Source organism: Rhinatrema bivittatum, chromosome 6 (genome assembly GCF_901001135.1).
Source record: "Rhinatrema bivittatum chromosome 6, aRhiBiv1.1, whole genome shotgun sequence".
NCBI lineage: Eukaryota > Metazoa > Chordata > Amphibia > Gymnophiona > Rhinatrematidae > Rhinatrema > Rhinatrema bivittatum.
In genome coordinates, this window is record NC_042620.1 from 191,559,717 (window position 1) to 191,582,628 (window position 22,912).

The 22,912-nt window shown below is 45.2% G+C and overlaps 1 protein-coding gene across 2 annotated transcripts in view; it reads left to right on the top strand.

Annotated features, from left to right (window-relative positions):
* The window catches only part of NRP2 (neuropilin 2), a 277,836-nt gene that overhangs the window by 166,277 nt on the left and 88,647 nt on the right, over positions 1 to 22,912 (top strand). For both annotated transcript variants that reach the window (XM_029606320.1, XM_029606319.1), the window contains exons 11-12: positions 17,786 to 17,893; positions 22,612 to 22,752. In XM_029606320.1, coding sequence (XP_029462180.1) covers positions 17,786 to 17,893; positions 22,612 to 22,752 — 249 coding nt within the window. The remainder of the gene's footprint in view (positions 1 to 17,785; positions 17,894 to 22,611; positions 22,753 to 22,912) is intronic.

A 22,912-nucleotide genomic window follows, 5' to 3' on the forward strand; every position in this document is an offset into this window, starting at 1 on the left:
AAATGCTGCTACTTATCCGGATAAGTCCTGCTACTTATCCGGATAAATGCTGCTACTTATCAGGATAAGTCCTGAACTTGCTTGGCTCTCTGTTTTTACATACGCGAGCATGTTTGCCCACATATACGTACTTGAATTTTATAACTAGTGCATATCATTTGCATACAGGTTATAAAATACTGTAGCAACTTTGCATATACAGGTGCACGCGGACAGTTTTGAAAGTTATCCTCATAGGGTGTAAATTATGCACATATCTGCCAACTTTCTTATGTGGGGTGTTACAAAATTACCCCAGAAAGACTTCCTGATTCTGGCACTGCCCTTAAAGACATATTCCTGCCATACTATTGAGAAAAGGTTGGTGAGGTTAAGGTGTTTTCTACAGGTGTCTAGTGCTAAAATACAGTATTAAATACCTTCCAAAGTAGAACATTACTTTTAAATTGAAGGTTATTTTCTCTGTGGTTGGAGTCTTAGCATGCCACATTCCTGTAGAACCCATTAGGAATTTGGTTTCATCCTCTGCAGCTCTCCTGGAATCAAATTCTGAACCCACAGAGAAATCACTTTTTGAGTCAGCAAGGTTGAAATTCCTCTGTACGGACTTCATGTTCTGCCCCACTACAGAATACAGTTTTGTTTTTTACTGTATAATATTCTCCTTAAGAGACTTTATAAACTTCTTTCACTGTACCTGAAAGTTAAAAAAAATATATATTACATTTTGGGATTGACTATTCTCAAGCCAAAGACCTACTCCTGGCCGTTGTTTGAAAGTTCAGATCTCTATCTGCAATCCAGATGTTAGTGATGAAGGGGTTGGATTCTCCTTTAGAAACCACATCTGTAAAAAGCATTTCTTGTCAAGTTCCTTTCTCAGGAAGTGAAAAGTTGAAGTAGCCTACCTCTCACAAGTCACTGGAGCCTTCATGACCTCTTCTAACTTGTGATTAAGACTTTCAACATTTTTTTTTGTCATTAAACAGGACTCTAAAAGGTTGATAAACCAAATTAAAGACTTACTCATAAAGAGATTAAGGACTACATTCAAATTGATTTAAGTGCCCCAGACTTGGTTTACTTGTCTTGATCTTTGCATTGTTTGAATGACCAAACCTATAGAATTTTGTCTACCATATTCTCCTATAGAATTTTGTGTACCATATTCTCCTATAGAATTTTGTGTACCATATTTACTTCTTTAGCGGACTTCAGTCTCCTTAAAGGGTAGGCCCTTTAGGACTTTTACTCTTCTTTGAAGGCTTCTAGCAAGAGATTCGAGCTTCATTGTTACATTGATGCCTAACTTGACTTTTGGCCCAGCAGTTTCCTCCTGCTCCTTTGTTTTTCCAGCTCAGTCAGAATCAGGGCTGGGATCTGGCACCAGGAGCCTTCATTCACAACTGCCTGGGAATGGTTTCCCTATTTTATGCCTCCCACCCCCAACATCTGTAGTCTGGTCCTGGTCCTGGGCCAGGGGCTATGGATCAGAGCTCCTCCCACTGTTCTGCAGTTGGGGGGCTCTGAATCTGGCCATGAGGTGACCATTATTTCCTTCCCCCGGGGGCTATCAACTCTGCCTCTCCAGCATCCCCAGACCCAGCCAAACCAAGCAGCAGAAGACCCAACTTGGGGATTGAACCAATGAACTTCCACATGACAGCTGTTTATTCCTGCTAATCTGTTATATATGCAGAAGTAAACCTTCTCTGCTTTTATAAATTAATTTACTAGGGAGTCCAGAAGTCTTTATGGACCGTCAGGTCCTTTTATTTATTTAACAGCAGTAAGAGAAATACAGGCAGGCTGTGTAGTCCAGGTATTGTTATAAATGTACTTGGAAGCAAATCATTATGGAATATGTATGTAAACAGCAGAGGATCTTGCTTTTCCTAAGAGTCCCAGGGAAGGAGTGAGTATGTAGCGCAGTGTACCAAAACACTTCTCCGTTATCTCATTATAAGCACTGACCTTATATGCACAAAACCACTCTACCTGTATGCCTAAAAAAGAGGAAGTGAAAAGACAAGAAACACAGAAAGAGAATGTCAGTAGAATGTCAGTATAGCAGGTGAAAATAAAAAGCTCATAGTTAGAATAGGGAGCAGAGAGCAGTTTATGCTTCAATAGTTTTCCAGCATCCACCCAGATTTCATAACCCTGTTTTTTGCCTACATCTGCAGAATATGTAAACTAACGTTCTGTGGGGGGACTTTTGCAGTGGGCTAAGGGACGTTTACTCCCTAACCAAAAATAAATGCTATTATGGGCTGCCTTCTTCGATCACGGAAAGTGTTGTGACACATGCACAGGCGGTCCTCTGTCCAGCCAAGTTCTCTCTTAGTCTTTATGTCCATCTCCTTACAGCCTCTCTTTGTATTATAAAATGGAGAATTGTATCACAAAATGGAGGTATCACCCTCTGCTATCAGGGCCGGTGCAAGGGGATTAGGCGCCCTAGGCGAGCCTTCTCCCTTGCACACCCCCTCCCCCCCAGTTGCGCAGCCACCCCCCGGTCTCAGCCCCGACTCCTACCTCATTCTCTATCACGCCCGCTGACTGTGTGGTTTTCTGGGTCGCGAGCAGGTTGGGCACTGCTTGCGGCCCGCCAAATCTCCACTCCTCTTTGCCACTGCTTGTGGCCTCATATGGCTCGCACCCAGTGGCGTACCAAGGGTCTCCGGCGCCGGAGGCCAATGCATTTGTGTGCCTCTCCAGCATTCCCCCCTGTAATCCTTCTTGTACTAATGCTTAAAGTCACAGAAAATCAGTGGCTTCTCTAGACAGAAGAATTTTGGGGGGGAGCCAAAATGACATTTCTTCATCACACCCACCTCTATAGCATGGATCCTGCTTTAAAATTGGCTATAAAAAAAGTGTTAATAAAAAAGTCCAAAGGGTCTTCTGCGTATTTTTAAAAAGCTGGCCAGTTTCACACTTCTAGTAAAACTACTATAAAATTATTTGCTAACCTCATTCAACTAATTCTATATGGCTATGAGAGTGAAGTCTGGAATGTATAGGAAGGGACAGAATGTCAATATAAATCCTGCACCTCCAGTTCTGTAACTCTGTGCATCCACTGAAATTCCCCCAAACAATGGAGCTTGGATGTTTCCCTTACAGCTCATCATACTAAAAGATATTTTCAAATTCTGGTGTCACCTCACAGTAACAGCAGCACAAACACCTTCCACTGCCAGACACATTCAGGCCGATACAGAACAGTGCGCTCCAGCGGTTTCGACGTGCTATTCTTACCCCTTATACAGTAAGGGGTAATAGCGTGTCAAAAACGCATGGCCAACCCCCTTCCCCCCTGAAACTAATAGTGCCCGCAACATGCAAATGCATGTTGATGGCCCTATTAGTTATTCCCGCACCATACAGAAAGTAAAATGTGCAGCCAAGCCGCACATTCTACTTTCAGAAATTAACGCCTGCCCAAAAGTTGGTGTTAATTTCTGCCGGCACTGGGAAAGTGTACAGAAAAGCAGAAAAACTGCTTTTCTGTACACCCTCCGACTTAATATCATAGCGAAATTAAGTCGGAGGCCCAAAATTTAAAAAAATTAAAAATCGACCCGCGGCCCGCAGGTCGGAAGACAGACACTCAATTATGCCGGCGTCCGTTTTCCGAACCCGTGGCTGTCAGCGGGTTTGAGAACCGATGCTGGCAAAATTGAGCGTCGGCTGTCAAACCCGCTGATAGCTGCCGCTCCTGTCAAAAAGAATGCGCTAGGGACGCGCTAGTGTCCCTAGTGCCTCCTTTTACCGCAGGCCCTCATTTAAATACTGGATCACGCCCCCAGGAGAGTGGCCTGGGCGCGCGTTGGGAGAGCCGGCGCTCACCTCGGAGCGCTGGCTCTCCCACCGATTTTACTGTATTGGCCTGATTGTGAACTAACACAAAACCCCGCAAAAAAGACACTCAAAATTTATACTGCAATCCCATCATAACATAACAGTAATAACACCAAGAACTCAAACAACAATACCCCTACCTATGAATAAGCAAGGGTAAATATTACATTGGGTCCTAGAATACCAATACACCACCTACTGAGGAAACAAAACAAACCCGATTGCTATAGATCCCTATACAGACACTACATGATAGCAGAATCTCTCATCACGGTCACACACACAGAGCAGAGACAGACTCTCACCAAATACAGAATACAAAATAAAGACCCCAAGAAGCCAGATTCTGTGTATTAACAATGGAAAAACAGAACCACCATTCCTCATAAAACAATAAAATCAAGCAACATGAAGCATCAGTTATAATAATAAAACCATACTAATAAAAGAATATTTTAAAACTACTGATAAATAGAATTTCTATTAATTAAAATCATATACATTTTTTACAATTTCCCAAACACCGATAAAATATTTCAAAACAGCACATATATCAAATAACACCCAATAATTAAAACTAATAAGGATTTTAAAAAGCCCCTGCTGTCCATACATGGGAGCTCTTGATTTCCAGTCACCCTGATATTGTCGAGGATTAGGAGAGTATCCTCTCTCTCTCACACATACTCACATGTCCATTCTCTCTCACACATACTCTGTCACATACACATTCATGCTCTTATACCCACCATAACCTCTCGCTCTCACAGACACTGACACACTCGCAGGCTGTAAGACACTCTCTCCCCTTCCACACCCCCCCCACACACACACACACACACACTCTTACACCCCTGGATTTTCTCATACACACTCATGCTCTCATTCTCACTGGCTCCCTCACATACACACAAGCACACACACCCAGGCAAGCTCCCAATCATTCTCACACAAACACACACACACAGGCAAGCTCCCAGTCATTCTCACACACACAGACCCCCAGGCAGGCACCAATTCATTCTCACACCACATACACCACACACAGGCAGGCACCTATTCTCACACATACAAACCCCAGGAAGACACCCTTTCATTCTCATACACAGACACACCCTCAGGCAGACTCCCATTCATATACATGCACACTAAAGGCAGACCCCCCACTCTTTCTTTTGCCAGCAACCTTGGAGCCTCTCTCATTCCTCTGCTGCCACTATCACATGGCTATTGGGAAGGCGCTGATTGCTGCTACTGGCACATTGTGAGATCCGCATAGAGAAAGTGCTACTCTTGCACATTCCCAAAGATTACAGGTGCCAATCAGTAAAAAGTAATTTATTTTTCTTTTACAATTGCTGTCTGATCTTAGTTTTCTAATTGGTTGGAAACAGGTTTGTTTGTTCCACCTTTCCTTTCTTATTTTTTTGCCAATTCCTTTTATATTGTCTTTTTGTCTATTTCTTTTCTCTCCATCTGTCTTCTTCCCTCAAACACACAGTCAGGTTCTCATTCTCACATGCTTTCTCTCTCTCTCTCTCTCTCACACACACACACACACATACACATACACACACACACACACACAGGCTCTCACTCTCACATGCTGTCTCTCATACAATCATTCATACACACAGTTTCTCACTGGCACATGCCTTCTGACTCTCACACACACAGGCTCTCTCACTCCCACATCCTGTCTTGCTCAAACACAGGCTCTGTCACATGCTGCCTCTCTCACACATACAGAGGCTCTCACATGCTGTCTCTGCAAACATTCAGGTCCTCACTCCCACACACAGTCTCTCAACTCATCTCATACATGCACACAAACACACTCTATAGGCCCTCATCCTCTCTCTCACCTCTGGGCCTCCTCTTCACGGGTCGCTGCAGGATGGGCTCTGCAGCGTCCCTGATCTTCTTGGGCCGCCCGCAATGTGGGATCCGTGGCGGCGGCCCTGCTACCGGGCCTCCTCCTCTTCTCAGGCTGCTGCGACTTAGGATTCGCAGCAGCCTGTAAATGCTGCTCCTCTTCTGCACGCAGCTGATGCTCCTTCTCCTTTCTGCCCGTGTGGCTCCGGCAACATTTTTCTTCCAGGGCCGCACGGGCAGGAAGGAGGAGGAGCACCTGCAGGTTTAGACGCAACCTTTTTCTTCGGGCCGTGGTGACATGAGCTCCACCACAGCTCTGCAGATCTTCTTGCTGTGTGTATCTGGCACACAGCACAGCAGTAGTTCACTGCTCAGCCGCCAGTGGGATAAGGTCTACCAGCAGCCGCATTAGCCTTCATGCCAGCCATCAGCGGCTCGGCGCCCTAGTTCGCCTAGTGCTTCCACCAGCCCTGACTGCAGTTCATAGCACACAATGGTGATAGCATCCATTTATTCACAGCGCACAACACCTACCACCAGGCTGTCTTTTTAGTACAGTACCAATATACAGGAATGCAGGACATTCAATAGCTGAAATTTAAGCCTCCATTATTCTTACAGAATGGTCACTGCCTAAGTTATAGTTCAGTTCTTTTCAAGTTTTTATATCGGACAGCACATGAGGTCTAAGAGAACAGCTTCATTTTGCCAGAACATCTAATTAGCTGATTTCCAAATCAGGGTGTTTGCGCCTTATTTCAAGACAAAATGCTGACATTTTAAGGGCTTTAATGGACAAAATAACCCTTAGGTTTTTTGAGGTTTCTTTGCAGGTTGGGATAACTTTTACTTGACTAACATTAAAATGGTTTATTATAAATGAGCACGGGGGCCTTCTTCAGTAGTAAAGAGCTATAGGGTTGCAAAAGCTCATGCCCATATTCTTACATAATTCCTGTACTAATCAAATACAAGGTCTCACAACATCGAGGCTGATGTCCCTGAAGTTTATGAAGGCAATTGATATGGAAATGGGGATATCGCCCTCCATGGATGGGTGAGCTGGAATGTCTAATCTGCCCAAAGGCAAGGGATTCTTCTGCTCTCTAATGTACAGTTGGCTGGCTGGCAGCCAGCAAGGGGAAGGATGCAATTCTTAAAAGAGAGCATAACAAAATCATTGCAATAGCTGGCAAAATAATAATAATAATAATAATAAGTTGGTGTCAGTTATCCACTCTCCTCCCCAGGCAACGATTCCTCAAAGATATATTAGAAGTATGTGTGCAGCTAAAATATCTGTTAGTAGGCACAGACTCTTCTGGAAAGTTTTAGGAAACTGATCAGCAAAGGCTGCATTTTGGGTACGTTCTGGTACTGAATTGTTTGGAAACACTTTCTGTACCATTTTACAGTGATGAATCACCTAACCCTGTCAGCCAGCATGCTCTATTCCCCCAACCCGTCCAACTGCCAAATAAACAAAAACAATTTTGTACCAATGTACAGTAAAAACAGGGCCACTGCTTTATTACACTAATACAGCAGAAAACACGGTGCTATTCCCGCAAGCACACGTTCCCAGTACTCCTGGCAGCCTGCTGCCTTTCTGAGAAGCCCTCAGCAGTCTCCATTGTGGAGAGCCAGCTACTGGTAAGCTCCCTCAGGTCTGCCATGTCTGCCTAATCCGGCAGCCTCCAAGGATTCATTTTGTGAACCCTCTCCCCCCACACATTATCTCAAGCGGGAAACTGATGTGAAAAGCCACCACTGTCTCTAGGTTCTTCACCTGGCCACTGCTACCCACACCAATAGCCTTTATCTCTGCTTCCTGTCCTTTAGCTTCACACCTGATTTCAGCCCTCAGGCAAGGTGAGTGTGTCAGTCTCATGTTTTATGGCTTGAGTGTGCCCCACACCCCCACCTTGGGGCACGGTGTAGTGGCTCCCATTTGTCGTCGTCCCCCCCCCCCCCCTCATTAAAACTGCAGCAGCCCTAACCACTCCTAAGGCCACCTTGATAGCCTTTTCTAAGGCAGTGTATCAGATACATGGATCCTGTCTGCTCTGTGCAGGCCTGCACAATTTTATTTCCTTGTTTATAAGCTTTATGCCTCTGTCAAGGGATCAGACCTGGCCTGGCACCATAAACAGTGGTGCCAGGCCAGGTCTGACCATAGAATTACCTTGCTAGGATACGCTGTCTGCAAGAAGATGAGGTCTGGCTTGACATTCTTGATCAGCCAAATGCCCAGATTGTTGCCTCCATGGTATAGTTACCATCATATGAAGAATTTCAGGACTGAAATTGCTGGAGGAGGGCTGGAATGACTTGGTCACCCCGCATGCCACATCTCCTCTTACTATGGATTCTGACACCCCTGGATGCCAAGCACAGGTGCTGTCCACAGGGCCAGTTTACTGCTCTTCTGCTGGCCCAAAAACCAAAGGTGTGGCCGATGACCCAAACCTTCTGTACGTGAACTGTGCCCCGTCAATGATGAGCACACACGACAGCATTAAAATGTGAGGTGGGCCTGGATCTAGCCTTCTGTTAGGGCTGCCTTCCCCTCTCAGCATCTGGCTGGCATCCCTTGGGGGGGGGCGTAGACCCATGTGCCTGTTGCATTCTGAGGGCAGTTTTTGCCCGTAGAAGTACAAAGTCAGCCCGGGATTTTGTCCCAAAATTCTCCCCTTTGAAAATTGCCCAAGAAAAAGGATCCACACAACTTTGAACTTCCTTTTTGTACGGATATTTTTAAAGTTAAACAAGCTTATACTTCTCAAAATTCAAAAAACATATGTGTATTGTTTAAATCCCTGCTCCATGGAAACGCCTCCCCAGATGTGGGTAAAATTATAGCACGGTGTCACGAGGCATGAATTTTACCCGCATACTGGGTGGGCAATTTTCAAAAGGTACCATTTCCCAGGTGAAGCACTGTTTTACCCGCGGAAACGGACTTGCAAATTACCTTCCCTATGTGCCGACACTGATGTATCTTGCCTTCTAAGTTGCTTAGGGACAGTTTAATTACATTTTTTTTTTTAATTAAAGCAGGGGCAGTGCTGCTAGAGCAGCCAGAAACAGGAAACAGCTGATTGAGCAAGGAAGCCACTGCAGTGATGATACTCAGTTTCTTTCTTGTTTAAATACAGCTGCAAGTTTCCTGGCGCCTCTGCTACCAAAAAGCTAATGGCCTGCAGAAGCACCAGGATGCATCTTATTTTTTTTCCTTTTCTTTTTGTAATGTTCTAGACTAGAGCAGCAAATTTAAATTTGTCAGCACCATTCCCTTGCCAGTGGCAATTGATCAGCACCGGCACCATGCTTTATGGACTCCTTGCGCTCAGGTCTGATGCTGCTGCTTGGTCACTGCTGGACTGCCGGAAAGGTAATGGGTATCTTCCAAGTGCTCGGGTTCAGCCCCTGCGGCAGAAGCTCTGGGCTGAGGCTTCTTCCAATGACTTTAACTAGACGAGGAGGGTGGCTGTCTTGGCTCACCGCCCACTTCCAACCCTCATGGCCCAGCCAAACCACCTGCAAGACCGCCACCTGTGACCACCAATCTCGGTGAAATTTTGCCGGCAGCAATGGTTTTCTGGAGGAAGACGGGCTAAGGGAGAAAGGTTCCTGCATCATATTATCTGCGCTTCGAGCTTTCATAGCATTTGCAGCAAAGGGGGGGTAACTCGGCGATGTCTGGATGATCTTGCTTTCATTAGCCATTGCTTTCATTCCAGCATTGCTCTCTGCTTCAACGGCAGGGGAGAAGTAAAACTAATACTTCACGCGTATCTCTGCTTCAACGGCAGAGAGCTATGCTGCCGCTTAACCAACTAATCAAACTTAATATTTCACTTGGAAGCAGCTCCATCACTGCTCTCTACATTAATGGTGGGGGTGAAAGGGAAATAGTAACCTTAGGTTACTAAGAGCCAAGAGAAACAGATAAGTATGAGAAAAAAGAAGTGTGAAGCTTGCTGGGCAGACTGGATGGGCCGATTGGTCTTCTTCTGCCGTCATTTTCTATGTATCTATGTATCTTGTGCCTATTTTAAAATCTGCAGGCAGATTTTTGGAGGGTTTACACTCCCTTTATGATTCCTGTGCCCTGCGTCAATGACTAAATTAAAAAGGAAGTGAAAGTACATTTTGTTGGTCTTCTGAGGGGACCCAACAGCTACTGAGTATTTGTGACTGCTTGCATGCAGCTGGTGCTTATTTTGGAGGATAAATACAGACATAAGAGGCGTCCTTTCCCATTCAGGGGGTGGAAGGGGTGAAGATTAATCTTCAAGACTCTCCATTGGGGGAACACTACATCTTTTATTCTCCCACAGATTTTACAGTCACACAAGTAGTTGTGTTCCCAAGGGCTTTCACTTTATTCAGAAGTATAAATGTTGGTAGTATTTACAGAAGAGTAAAAAACAGTCTTTACTCCAATCACCAGAGTCAAAACACTGCTCACATTCCTTATTCCCCCTGTTCCTCTGTCCCAGAGTCAGATTCTCTACAATGCCTCCATTGACTTGCTGCATGCATAATTTCAAACCAATAGAAATAGCTTTTTTTTTATTTTTTTTTAAGGACACAGCACTTCCCAATGTATGGTGATATAGGTCAATAATGATAGTAATCCACCTTATAGCAGTCAGTACCTCCACACTCTGCTGCCATAAGCTGACAGAGAAAAAAAAAACCCCTCCCTTGCTCCTCTCAGGCCACTCTCCTGGGGGAATCTCTCTCTTGTTCCTCTCTTTCTCCTATCCTGACAGAAACTCTCTAGGCTCCTCCTAGTCCCTGTATACCTTATTGACAGGCTGATACAGTACAGTGGCGCTCCGATGGAGCGCACTGTTAGCCTGCTATTGGACGCGCGTTTTCCCTTACCCCTTATTCAGTAAGGGGAAGAAAACGCGTGTCCAACCCGCGGCACCTAATAGCGCCCTCAACATGTAAATGCATGTTGCATGCATTAGGTATGCGCGCGGGATACAGAAAGTAAAATGTGCAGCCAAGCTGCACATTTTACTTTCAGAAATTAGCGCCGACCCAAAGGTCGGCGCTAATTTCTTCCGGCACCGGGAAAGTGCACAGAAAAGCAGTAAAAACTGCTTTTCTGTGCACCCTCCGACTTAATATCATAGCGATATTAAGTCGGAGGTCCCGAAGAGTAAAAAAGGAAAAAAAAAAAATTTAAATTCGGCCCGCAGCTGTCGTGCCGAAAACCGGACGCTCAATTTTGCCAGCGTCCGGTTTCTGAACCCATAGCTGTCAGCGGGCTCAAGAACCGACGCCTGCAAAATTGAGCGTCGGCTGTAAAACCCACTGACAGCCGCTGCTCCTGTCAAAAAGGAGGCGCTAGGGACACGATAGTGTCTCTAGCACCTCCTTTTCCCCGTTTCTACTGCACCGCCTAATTTGCATAGTGAATTGCATGCGCTGGGAGAGCGGGCGTTCGTCCGCTCTCCCGCGGACTTTACTGTATCGGCTCGTCTGGAAAGATTAACATAAATTGAATCCAGAGGGGGTACTGGACTGCTCCTTGCCCTGTTTTACAGAATGATTTTGTCTTAAGCAAGGTAAAGGGTCCTTACATGTATGTAATTTTACTGTATTCATGTTTTAGAAAGTCAGGAAGGAGACTACAGGAATTATGAAGTAGGGCTGCTTGTTAGATTTCTCAAAATAATGTACTATTCTTTATTTGCTCTGTTGCCCTATTTTTCTTCTTTGCTGTTCATCGTTTTTGTTGTAATATATGCACGTATTTTTTAATCTAGAAGTTTACTCCTGTTCTTTTGGGCTTCCAACTCAATCAGAACCAGGGCTGGCACCTAGCACCATAAGCTCAGGGATATTTTTCCCTCCTGCTTTATATCTCCCTTCCCAGCATACTCCATTCCAGTCAATGCAGTGATGATCCATATTTGGGGGCCATGAACCAGGGTGCCTCCTGGAACCCTGAAAATCACGGGGCCTAAATTTGGCCACTAGGTGTCACCATTGTGTAATGACTGTGACACCCCCCCCCCCCCCCCCAGACACACACACTCACACACACTCACTCACTCGCTCTCTCTCTCTCTCTCTCTTGAGGGTTGGGAATGCTACTCTTGCAGACCTCAGACGTGGAAGACTTGGGCCAGGACCTGCACTCGTCACTCCACATGACAGTGCACAGCATGGCTGCTGAGCCACTAGGGTTGCCTTCTTTTTGGTCTAATATATTTTATCTTTTTTATTTTCTTTTATAATGTTGTAATAAAAGGTATGCACCCCCTTTAATTTAAAAAAAATATCCTTCCCAAAGTCTGCTTTTCAGCAGTCTGTATTCATGCTTTACGAGTATCAGTGTGATGCCTGCCTGGGGCTCCGCTGCGGATCTCAGCGAGGCAGTGCCCTGAGTTACTGGGATTTATTATGGTGGGAGCAAGAGGAGCTTTCAAACACTTTAAATGGTAACCTCCTCGGAAATGAAGTAGAAGTCAGAGCAATAAAGGGGAAATCTTGCTATATGACCCATAGAATTATTTAAAGCACTATTTTGCTAGTAATGCCGAATTAAACCTCACATCCATGGATTTAACGATTATGTGCACTCTTTTTTTTCCCCACTCATTCCCACCTAGCTGCCATCAGGGACATGGCCTCTAGTATTTTGTTAACTTCCAAAGAACATTTCATCCTACTTAGAAAATACAAAATAAGCCAAGTACAGGAGAGCCCTCCCGCTGTGCCGAGAGCAGGGTACAAGTATGTCAAGAACTCCTCACAACTGATGCATTTTGGCGGCCTACCAGATTACACAGTGAGAACATTTGCATGGGGCTCCCCCCTTCCACCTCCTGTGGTTGCAGCTTGCGCAGTGTTCCCGTCCTCGGCTGCTTTGCAGGAGCCTGAGAGGGGGGGACTTCCTGCTCCTCAGGGCAGAGCATTAATCAGGGACTCGTTAGATTGCCCATTAGGCAGGGGCAGCCTTGTTTGCATGTGCCAACTGGTGACCGGCAGCCGTCTAGTAACCGAGAGCTTTAGAGAGAATAGAAATAAAGAGGGCCGGGTAGCTCTTGGCTTCTTCGTTCCAAGGTCCTGCCAAACTCTTTTCCTCCGGAGGGCTGAGCCTTCGAGAACATTACTCTGCCCAGTCGGCTCCCCTTTGAAGTCAGCAACATCTGGTTTCAATTACTTGAAGGAAGCTGCTGCTTGGTAGGCAGTTGTTTCTTTAAGGCAAAGCAAAACAAGGCTTTCTCTTTTTTTCTCACTCTCTGTTTGACTGGCTACCCTGCTCCGGCCCGATGATCTCTTGTAGCTCTCCTCGGCAGCACGTTCGCCTCCTGTAATCCCACCCATAAAAGAAGATTTGCCTTTCCCTACTGATTTATTTTTTTTTTTCTTGCATTGTTTTTATGTCTCCACATCAGTGCAGGAAGGAAGAAAAAAAGAGGCAAAGCTGCGTTTGTACCCAAGAAGTTGAGGTGGTAAAATCTCTTGTGTTTGAAACAGGTGCCTCCCCGCCCCTGTTTCCATGCACGGTTTCTCCTCTGCCCGCTTTGCTGTTTGTTTTTTTCGAGCTGGTAATAAAGTTTGCCCAGACAGATCCGGGAAGGAGGCCGCAAGCAGGCGTCACCGGAGCGGCGCTCGGGGACGTTGGAGGACTGGGCGTGCCCTCTTGTTAGCAATAGAAGTCTCCATCCCCACTGCCCCACCCTCCCAAAAAAAAAAGCCATAATAATGTCCAAGCTAGGCAGGGAATTTCCTCCATGCTCGTTACATGCATGTCCCGAAGGGTTCTGAGCACAGAAAGGAACAGAGAGCTTAACTTCTATTAAAGGAGCTAAGACCAGTCAGACCGTGCTCATTGCCTCCCTTTAAATTAACCCTTGTAGCTTGTTTATGAGGGAATAATATTGAGTAACAGTAGTTTATTTCCTTTCTCTACAAAGCAGTTTGCAATACAAATACATCCAATACACTAACGGGTAGATTTTAAAAATTTGCGCGATCGCGTACTTTTGTTCGCGCACCAGGCGTGAACAAAAGTAAGCTGGATTTTATAAGATACGCGCGTATCTTATAAAATCCGGGATCAGTGTGCACAAGGCTGCCGATTTTGGGCAGCCTGCGCGCGCCGAGCCGCGCAGCGCAGCCTGCCTCCGTTCCCTCCGAGGCCGCTCTGAAATCGGAGCGGCCTCGGAGGGAACTTTCTTTCGCCCTCCCCTCACCTTCCCCTCCCTTCCCCTACCTAACCCCCCCCCCCCCCCAGCCCTATCGAAAACCCCCCCCCCCTTACCTTTGTTTCATGATTTACGCCTGCCAGCGGGCTGCTGGCGTGCCATCACCTGACCCGGGGGCTGGTCCGGAGGCCTCAACCACGCCCCCAGGCCCGCCCCCGCAACATGCCCCCGAAACGCCGCGTCATTTTGGATGCGCCCCTACACGCCCCCAACACGCCCCTTTTAGAAAGCCCCGGGACTTACGCGCGTCCCAGGGCTCTGCACGCGCCGGCGGCCTATGCAAAATAGGTGCGCCGGCGCGAGAGGGCCCTGCATGCGTAGATCTGGCCGGGTTTACGCGCGCAGGGCATTAAAAATCTGCCCCTAAATGTTCGTCTCTGCTGTAATATGGGTAGCCAGGACAGACGCTTCTGCCCGCGCCCGTCCCTTTACAACCAATAATTACACATAACACAAGTTGGGATCAACAGGCCGCAGCTTTTATTCACAAACATCCCGGAGCTTGAGCCAGCTCACTGTAACAATCAATTCCCCCGCCCATCAGCCAAGGACCAGCAAGACGGACAATCAGAGGCTATCCCAGCCTGTATGCAGTCACATCACGTACATGCCCCCCCACGACTCCCGCCGCCGCCGAGCAAGGGACCGACCACGTCGACCCCTGCCACCGTCCAAGCAAGGAGTCGCACCAACAACAACTGCACCCAGTTGTTCAGTTAGGAACCACTGACCTGACACCTGTCAAATCAGACACTTTTAACAATTGCATATTCCCCCAATCGGCCCGGGCTACCCGCCACCCCCCCCCCCCCCCCCCCCCCCAGCTGCAACAAAGCCAAACCCCCAAACCGTAACAGAAACCAAAACATAGGGCCGGGCGGGCGGGTATCGACGTTCAGACGCACGCCAGGTAAGCAGCAAATGCCTGCCGAATCACAGAATCCGCCCACAACTCCTCCCACTCCCGACTGCCCCGGCTACAGAGGAATCAATAGGTTCCCTGGGATCCCGAGGTTTGAAACTAAACCTCCTCACACCCCCCCCCCCCCCTCCCTTGCCTACTCCTGCAGCACGTGCCCAGATACAGGCAGCCGCAGCTTCCCCCCAACCATAACCCCGGCTTGTCAGGGAAAGGCCTGGCACCATATTACGTTGGCCAGTCGGGTACAAGACCCACCTGACCTTGCAGTCTGAAGAGCTGTCTCTTCCTCCCTCTGTATCCTTTTAGGTTTGACTTTGAAGGGTATCTGCGGTAAACGGCCTCGCATAGTTACACCTTATAAATAAATATTTCTTCTCTGGTGATTTGTAATCATTTCAGAGAATTGAAATGGGAAAACCAGTCAGTGCCTTTTTTTTTTTTTTTCATATGAACTGTTTAAATCATGCGGCTTGAAGGTGGCAGTTGTAAGAATTCTCTAGGTTCACCGGTGGTTATTTTATGGAGTAAAGTGAAGAATTTGCGTAATATGAGCATTAATCAGCTAACATGGACATTGCCTACTGGATTTCTCAGGGTACTGTTCACATTATCCAGCTGCCTATTTTATCCATAGCTATTTGTATCATTGATGAGTCCTTCTTATAGTAAACTGAAAAAAACGGGTTGGAAAGCATGTATTTATTAGACAGGACATATGCCCAAGTGTGTAAGTATGTGTATTTTTAAAAGAAAGTCTGCATTTTGTGATGACATGGAAAAAATGGGCATATTTGAAACTGCCTCTGTCCACCCTTCTTACCTACTCTGTTTCATATGTGAACAAAGTGAAAACATCATTTCAATTAGCTGCAGATGGGTTTTTATGTTGCTGGCCATCAACAGCAATCCTCATGTGGCTCCACTGGAAGTCATTAAACTTGCACGAAATAAATGAATGTAATTCCAGGAGTGGCTAGTTGGATGGAGAGATGTTGAGTGAGAGAAAAAAAAGGCATATGTACATAGGGAGGAGAACTGTCAAAGGGACTACTGCAGGCAAAAGAACGTTTTGTGCACACTTCCCAAGTGATATGTGGCTAAACTTATGCGTGTATGTTATGTTAGTGTGTAAGTTTATCCGGTCTGAGCAGAGACATTCCTGGAGAGTGAAGGGAGTTGGGGATGGGTTTGAATTTACGTGCATCCTTTGGGATTTTAAAAAGCATGCGTGTACATTTTCAAGGAAAGTTGGCAGCCATGTATTGGCGGTGGGCTAATTTTCAAAACTAGTCGTGCGCATATGTCTGCTTTGAAAATTGGTGTAATTTACTTGCGCTTTGGTTGACTTTCTTATGCAGGCTGTTGTATGTAGAAATTCTACCAATTTTCAAAGAAAATTTAAGTGCCTTCATTTCACTTTGAAAATGATCCCAGCAAAACTCTCCCCACACCTTACATTTGCTAATTTATGTGGAGCATTCTTCCGAGAATATGTATGCTCATGCTTGTCAAAACTGAAAAGAATGAATATAAATCCAGACTCCGCCCAGACTCCACCACCTGGAATGTTTCACAGCTATAGGTGTAAAATTACATGCATACAAGGTGCATGTGTGTGCAATTTTATGTGCATATCGGGTGGGCAATTTTGAAAAGGACCTTTTCTGCAGGGAAAGAACTATTTTACCCTTTGAAAATTATCCTCTTCCAGGTTAATTTTGTAGCAGCCTGTATGAAAGAGTTGGAAAATACATGCATAAGTTACACCAGTTTTCAAAGGAAACGTATGCGTGTACGTTCCCTTTAAAAATTATTCCTCCACTATTGTTTAAAAGGTGAGTGCTCAAGGTTTGAGAAAATATGGGTCCCATTGAATGATTTTATAATATAGGGCAATAATGTTTGTTGTTCCTGATTAACTTTTATTTTATTTTTGGGTTGTGATGCTGTATAAGCTGGTGCACTGGGCAACTTTGATATCAGTTGTTTCATTGTGATCTGTCATGATGCAGACACCTGCAATAAAATGCAAAGTTAAAAAATATATTATCCCTACAAAACTGCCTGTGCACTTATATCTACTAGTTTTCAAGGAAATTTACATGCATTCTTTTGAAAATCCAAAAGTAACCATGTAGTTCCAAACCTCTCTCCAGCTCTGTTCCCAGAGACGCCTCCACTCAAACCCGGGTAAACTTAAGTGCATACAGGATGTGCACATATGTTTACCTGTATATCAGGTGGGCAGTTTTATAATGAGCCATTTCTGCAGATAAAGCACTTTTATACAGATAGAAATGGCCTTTGAAAATTACCCTTCCTATCTCTAATGGATCTCCATTTAGTTCAGAAAATCATATGATCAAATAGAAAATTATTGCCCAGTTAAGTGTTCACATAGCAAGCAACAGATAAAAGGATGCCTTCATCAATGCTCCCTTTTTCTATTTGTTTAGAATGGTATCATAAGGAATATAGAAGTCACGCTCACTCAGCGGGAGGGAAATACAGGTCTTTTGGGAACTGCAGATGTAGATATGTTCTCCTGTTGGCCATTTTTCACTGTTGACCTCAGTGTTATCCTGTCAGTCCATATTAGTGAATCCATATGTTTTCATCTAGCTAAATCGGATCCTGGCATCATGGGCCTACATTTACAACTGGCAGAAACATTTCTTGAGCATAAAATAGTCATTACATAAGGATCTCATCACCCTCCCAGCAGCATTTACAGCACTTGGGAGGGGGGGGGGGGGGGGTCACTGCTTTTATTTACTATTATTACTGTGTCCTTCAGAGTCGGATTCAGCATGTGGTACATGATGACTCACTTCTTCCACTGTAAATAGTGATTTATTTTTTACATGCTCTATTTATGCAGAGACCAAGCCCACTTCAGAGACACTAAAACCCACCTTGAAGAGTGAAGAAACCACCACCCAGTACCCTACAGATGAGGCATGTGGATATGGTTGTGTGGAGAATGAAGGTACTGTATGTGTTCTTGGACGGCACATTAATCTCTATTTCTGTCAGTCCCTCTTGTGCCAGGAGTTGCAATGTCCTGAGCTCATCAGTTATCTCTTAGTGGTATTCCATCTTGGACAGTTCCCTGTTGGAAGTGTTTCTGTTTCTATTAAGATCAGCATGGAAGATCAGAGGTGGGATACTAAGTGGCTGAAAACATTGCTGTCCTTTCTGGGAAATTAGGGTTCATGTACAGAAGTATGACAACACAAGGAAATACTACTTCACAGAAAAATTAGTGGATGCCTGGAGCAACCTCTCAATGATGGTGGTGGGGCAAACGTGGTATAATAATTTTTTTAAAAATAAGCATGAGAGAAGCAGAGAGGAGCCTGGCCCCGAGGATCGGTGGAAGTGCTGTGCACTGCCATGCAGAGGACCTGGCTTCAGTTTCCAGACCTGGCTTCTGTTCTCTGGGCCCACTGGGGCTAGAGACGCCATCAAGGCTGCTCCTGGGGGGGGGAAGGCTTTTGCCATTCCATCTTAATAGAGGCCAGTTCCAATTCAGCCGGCAGGAAGAAACTGCAAGGCAGGTGAGAAGAATGGGCAGATTGAGTCTCTAGCTGATGTTAGGCTATTGACAGTTTTGCAGTACGGGTGAAGGAATGAGTGGCGCATGCTAAAAATGTGTTGTCCCCGCAGGGGGATGCCATTTTGGTCCCTGCTCTTTTCCTGCCTCTCAGAACACCACTGCATTATTATTATCTCAAGTCTTTCCTGCAATCTACAATTGTAGGCACTAAAGTACAAACATTCTAAGAGGCACCTCCAGTTAGTCCCTGGGCAACTGCATGAAATCTGCAGCTCTTTCTTGGTCTGTAACTGATTTCCTATCTATAACATTTCCTCTTTACATCTGACAGAACTGTGATGGGTACTGGAGAAAAACATTTTTTTTACAGGAAAGTCTGTGGACACAGTTACTTGCACATTGAAGTGAAGCATTTCTGAAAGTTGCATGAATCATCTCTGTTGGCACCATAGACCTAGAGTAAGGTCTGGAGTAGCAGTAGCAGCAGGCCTTTCCCTGTGCCGTTGTTATGATCGGGGGCTCACGGTTATTGTAAAGCCAGAAGCTGCGTTTGGGGTGTATTCTCAGTTGTCATTCTTTATTCTTTTTCCTAACCTCTTTCTTTATTAACTTACTTTTGCTTTCTTTAGTCTTGCAATGAATGTTCATTGCATAACCTGTCAACTTAGCAAAATTGCAAATAGGATGCTCCGAACTGCTCCTACCCTCCCTCTCCTAAAATGTTACTTATTTCGACTCATTTGGGTTAAGTAAAAGAATTAAATTGTCTCTTACTGTTTCACATGTGTTACTTTCAGTCGCCATTTACTTTCTAAGACCTTTCTCTTGATGTCTCTCTCTGCTCTTATAGTGTTCCCATTGTTCTCCCCCATACTTTATTACTTCTCTTCCCACATTCTCTCCTCTTCTCGGTTTCCTTTTTTTCATATCATCCATTTTCTTTTCTTTACCATTCTCGCCCTCTCTTCTTCTTCCTCCCCTCAGTTACTTCTTCCATCTTCTTTTCCATCCTTTCTGCCTCTCTTCTCTCTTCCCTACTGTGCTATCCCTAGGTCTTTTTTTCTTATCCGTCTCTCTCTTTCTGGTGGCACTGATACCATCTCTGCCCATGGCAGAGATGTACCTAGAGTATTTGGTATCTAGGGCGAATACTTCTTTGGCACCCCCCTCCCTTCCCCAAATATATAATTTAAAAATGTCCTAAACATCGATAAAATATTTCAAAACAGACACATCAAACACCACCCAATAATTAATACTAATAAAGATTTAAAAATCTCCTGCTCTCCATTTCGGTCATCATAAGATTGTTGTAAACTGGGGGCACACACACATACACAATATGCTCACATTCTCTCATACACACTTATACATGTTTGATGAGAGACAGAGGAAGCATGTTTGTATGTGTGAGACACACACACGCACACGCACACACACACTTTCTCCCTACCTCTCTCACACACACACTTCCTCTGTGTCTCTCTCACACACAGATATGCTTCTTCCATCTCTGTCACATACACACATGCTTCCTCTGTGTCTCTGTCTCTGTCTCTCTCTCTCTCTCTCTCTCACACACACACACACACACACACACACACACACACACACACACACATATGCAGACAAAAACTGAACTGGAAACCACAAGCCAGATTCTGTTTGCAGTGCAACAATGGAGAAGCAGAAAATCACTATTCCTCAAAACAATACAATCAAGAAATATAAAAATCAATCAGAATAGTAAAACCATACTAAAAAATATACATTTTAAAATAGCTGATGAATAGAATATTCAATAATTAGAAGCTCCTGTACACATTTTTAAACATTTCCTAAACATTGATAAAATATTTCGAAACAGCAGACATCAAATAATTCCCATTAATTAAAGCTAATAAGGATTTTAAAAATCCCCCTCTTTCCATACCTGTCACCCTGAGATTGTTGTGAACTGTGGTACACACACACAGATGCAAACAAAATATCTTCCCTCTGTCTCTCACACACATACACACTTGGTGAGACACAGAGGGAACTTGAGTGTGTGTGTGTGTGTGTGTGTATGAAAGAGACAGACACAAGTTTCCTCTGTCTCTTTCTCACACATACACGCTTCCCCTTTATCTCTCACACATGATTCCTGTCTCACCCGAGCACACACACACACATGCTTCCTCTCTCTCATCCCCACCTCCGCCCCCGCACATAGGCACCATCTCATACGCACCCTTTCATATATATACACAGGCACACACACACTCACTCTTCTATACTAAAAAGACTAAAGAGGTTAGGACTTTTCAGCTTGGAGAAGAGACGACTGAGGGGGGATATGATAGAGGTGTTTAAAATCATGAGAGGTCTAGAACGGGTAGATGTGAATCGGTTATTTACTCTTTCGGATAGTAGAAGGACTAGGGGACACTCCATGAAGTTAGCATGGGGCACATTTAAAACTAATCGGAGAAAGTTCTTTTTTACTCAACGCACAATTAAACTCTGGAATTTGTTGCCAGAGAATGTGGTTCGTGCAGTTAGTATAGCTGTGTTTAAAAAAGGATTGGATAAGTTCTTGGAGGAGAAGTCCATTACCTGCTATTAAGTTCACTTAGAGAATAGCCACTGCCATTAGCAATGGTTACATGGAATAGACTTAGTTTTTGGGTACTTGCCAGGTTCTTATGGCCTGGATTGGCCACTGTTGGAAACAGGATGCTGGGCTTGATGGACCCTTGGTCTGACCCAGTATGGCATTTTCTTATGTTCTTATGTTCTTATACACTCACCATCTCATATACACACAGGCATCCTCTCATACACCCACATCCACACACCCTCTCATACACTCCCTCTCTCACACACACACACCCACATCCACACACCCTCTCATACACTCCCTCGCACGCACACACACCCACACACACACACATCCTCATACACTCCCTCGCACGCACACACACCCACACACACACACACCCTTGTATATACACACACTGGCACTTACTCTCTCAGGGCCAGTCTCTCCCTTCTTTGGCTAGTGGCGGTAGCATAGGGCCTCTTCTTCGGCCGCCGGCTCCAGGAGCACCGGCAGCAACGCTGGGCCTGTTTTTTGCCGCCAGCTCCAGAAAATGCCAGCAGCGCTGCTGGCCTCTGCCACTGCTGAATGTCCTTGCTTTTGCCGGCAGGATTTCCCCTGCCACATCACGACCTTCCTGCCAGCAGCAATGGCACCCCTCCTCCTGTTGCCACCCGGGGCGGACCGCCCCCCCCTCCCCCCTTAGTACACCTCTGGCGCATGGAATCTCTTTCTCTTCCTGGCAGTCCCTCCTGCAGTTCCTTCCCTGGCAGCCCTAGCACTGCTCCATCTGCTTCTTTCCGACCTCTCACTGACTTCTCTCTGCATCAGAAGTATGAGGGAAAGGAAAGGGAAGCAGGATCTGGAGGGCTTTCTACCAGGAGTCTCCCTGTGAAATTGGGAGCGCTGGTACGTGCGGCTTATTATTTTCTGGAGCTGCTCTAAAGTCTTTTGAGTATATATATTTTTTTAAACCGAATGAGGGTAATTTTCAAAAGCATTTACATGCTTAAAACTGGGTTTTACACGTGGAAATGTGTGAGTGGGCTTTTGAAAATTGCTTCAACATACGCCGTTGAATTGTCCATAGGATTTCCTCGTGTAAGTGCACTTTTTCTCATGCATACATGGATTTTTTTTTAAATTGCTACGATAGCATGTTACATTTACATGCACGACTCCTTTTAAAATGACCCTTTATATGCAACCCAAATTGTTGCTTCCTCTATTCTCTCTCAGCCACCTACACAAGAATAGGGACTCAGTAAAAAGTGTCATGTGAAAGACAGAAAGTGCTCATTGCTGCCCGAAGATGTCTGGCGCATTCCGCTACAACCTGTTTGTTCTGTGGATTAGGTGGGTTTAGTGGGAATTTATGGACGCTGTAGGGTTTTATAGCTGATCCTTGGAACTGGTGACAGATGAGATGAATTAAAAGTATCAGTCATGGGACAGAGGCTTTTCGCCTGCTCTTTGGTGTACAGCAGAGCAGGTACATGCAGATAGGGATTTTAAATGACAGAAATCCAGATCCGTCCCTCATCCTACCTTTTTGTTTCTTTGCAAGATTTCCAGTTCCCGTCAGGGTTCAACTGCAATTTTGATCATCCCGATGACTTCTGCGGTTGGTCACATGATGCCACGGCAGATTTTACATGGTCTTTCCAACCAAGAAGTCCCTGGATAGGAAATTCAGAATCCCTTCGTGGTAAGTACACTACAAAAATACCATATTAAAGATTAACGAGAATGGGCAGTGGATTCATGTGCTTCCTCTAGAGGACTGGTTGCTGAAAACCTGCATTTTTTTTTTTTTTTTACCTTATCTGTCTTCTTAACTTCTTCTCCAGTACAAAGCCAATCATCAT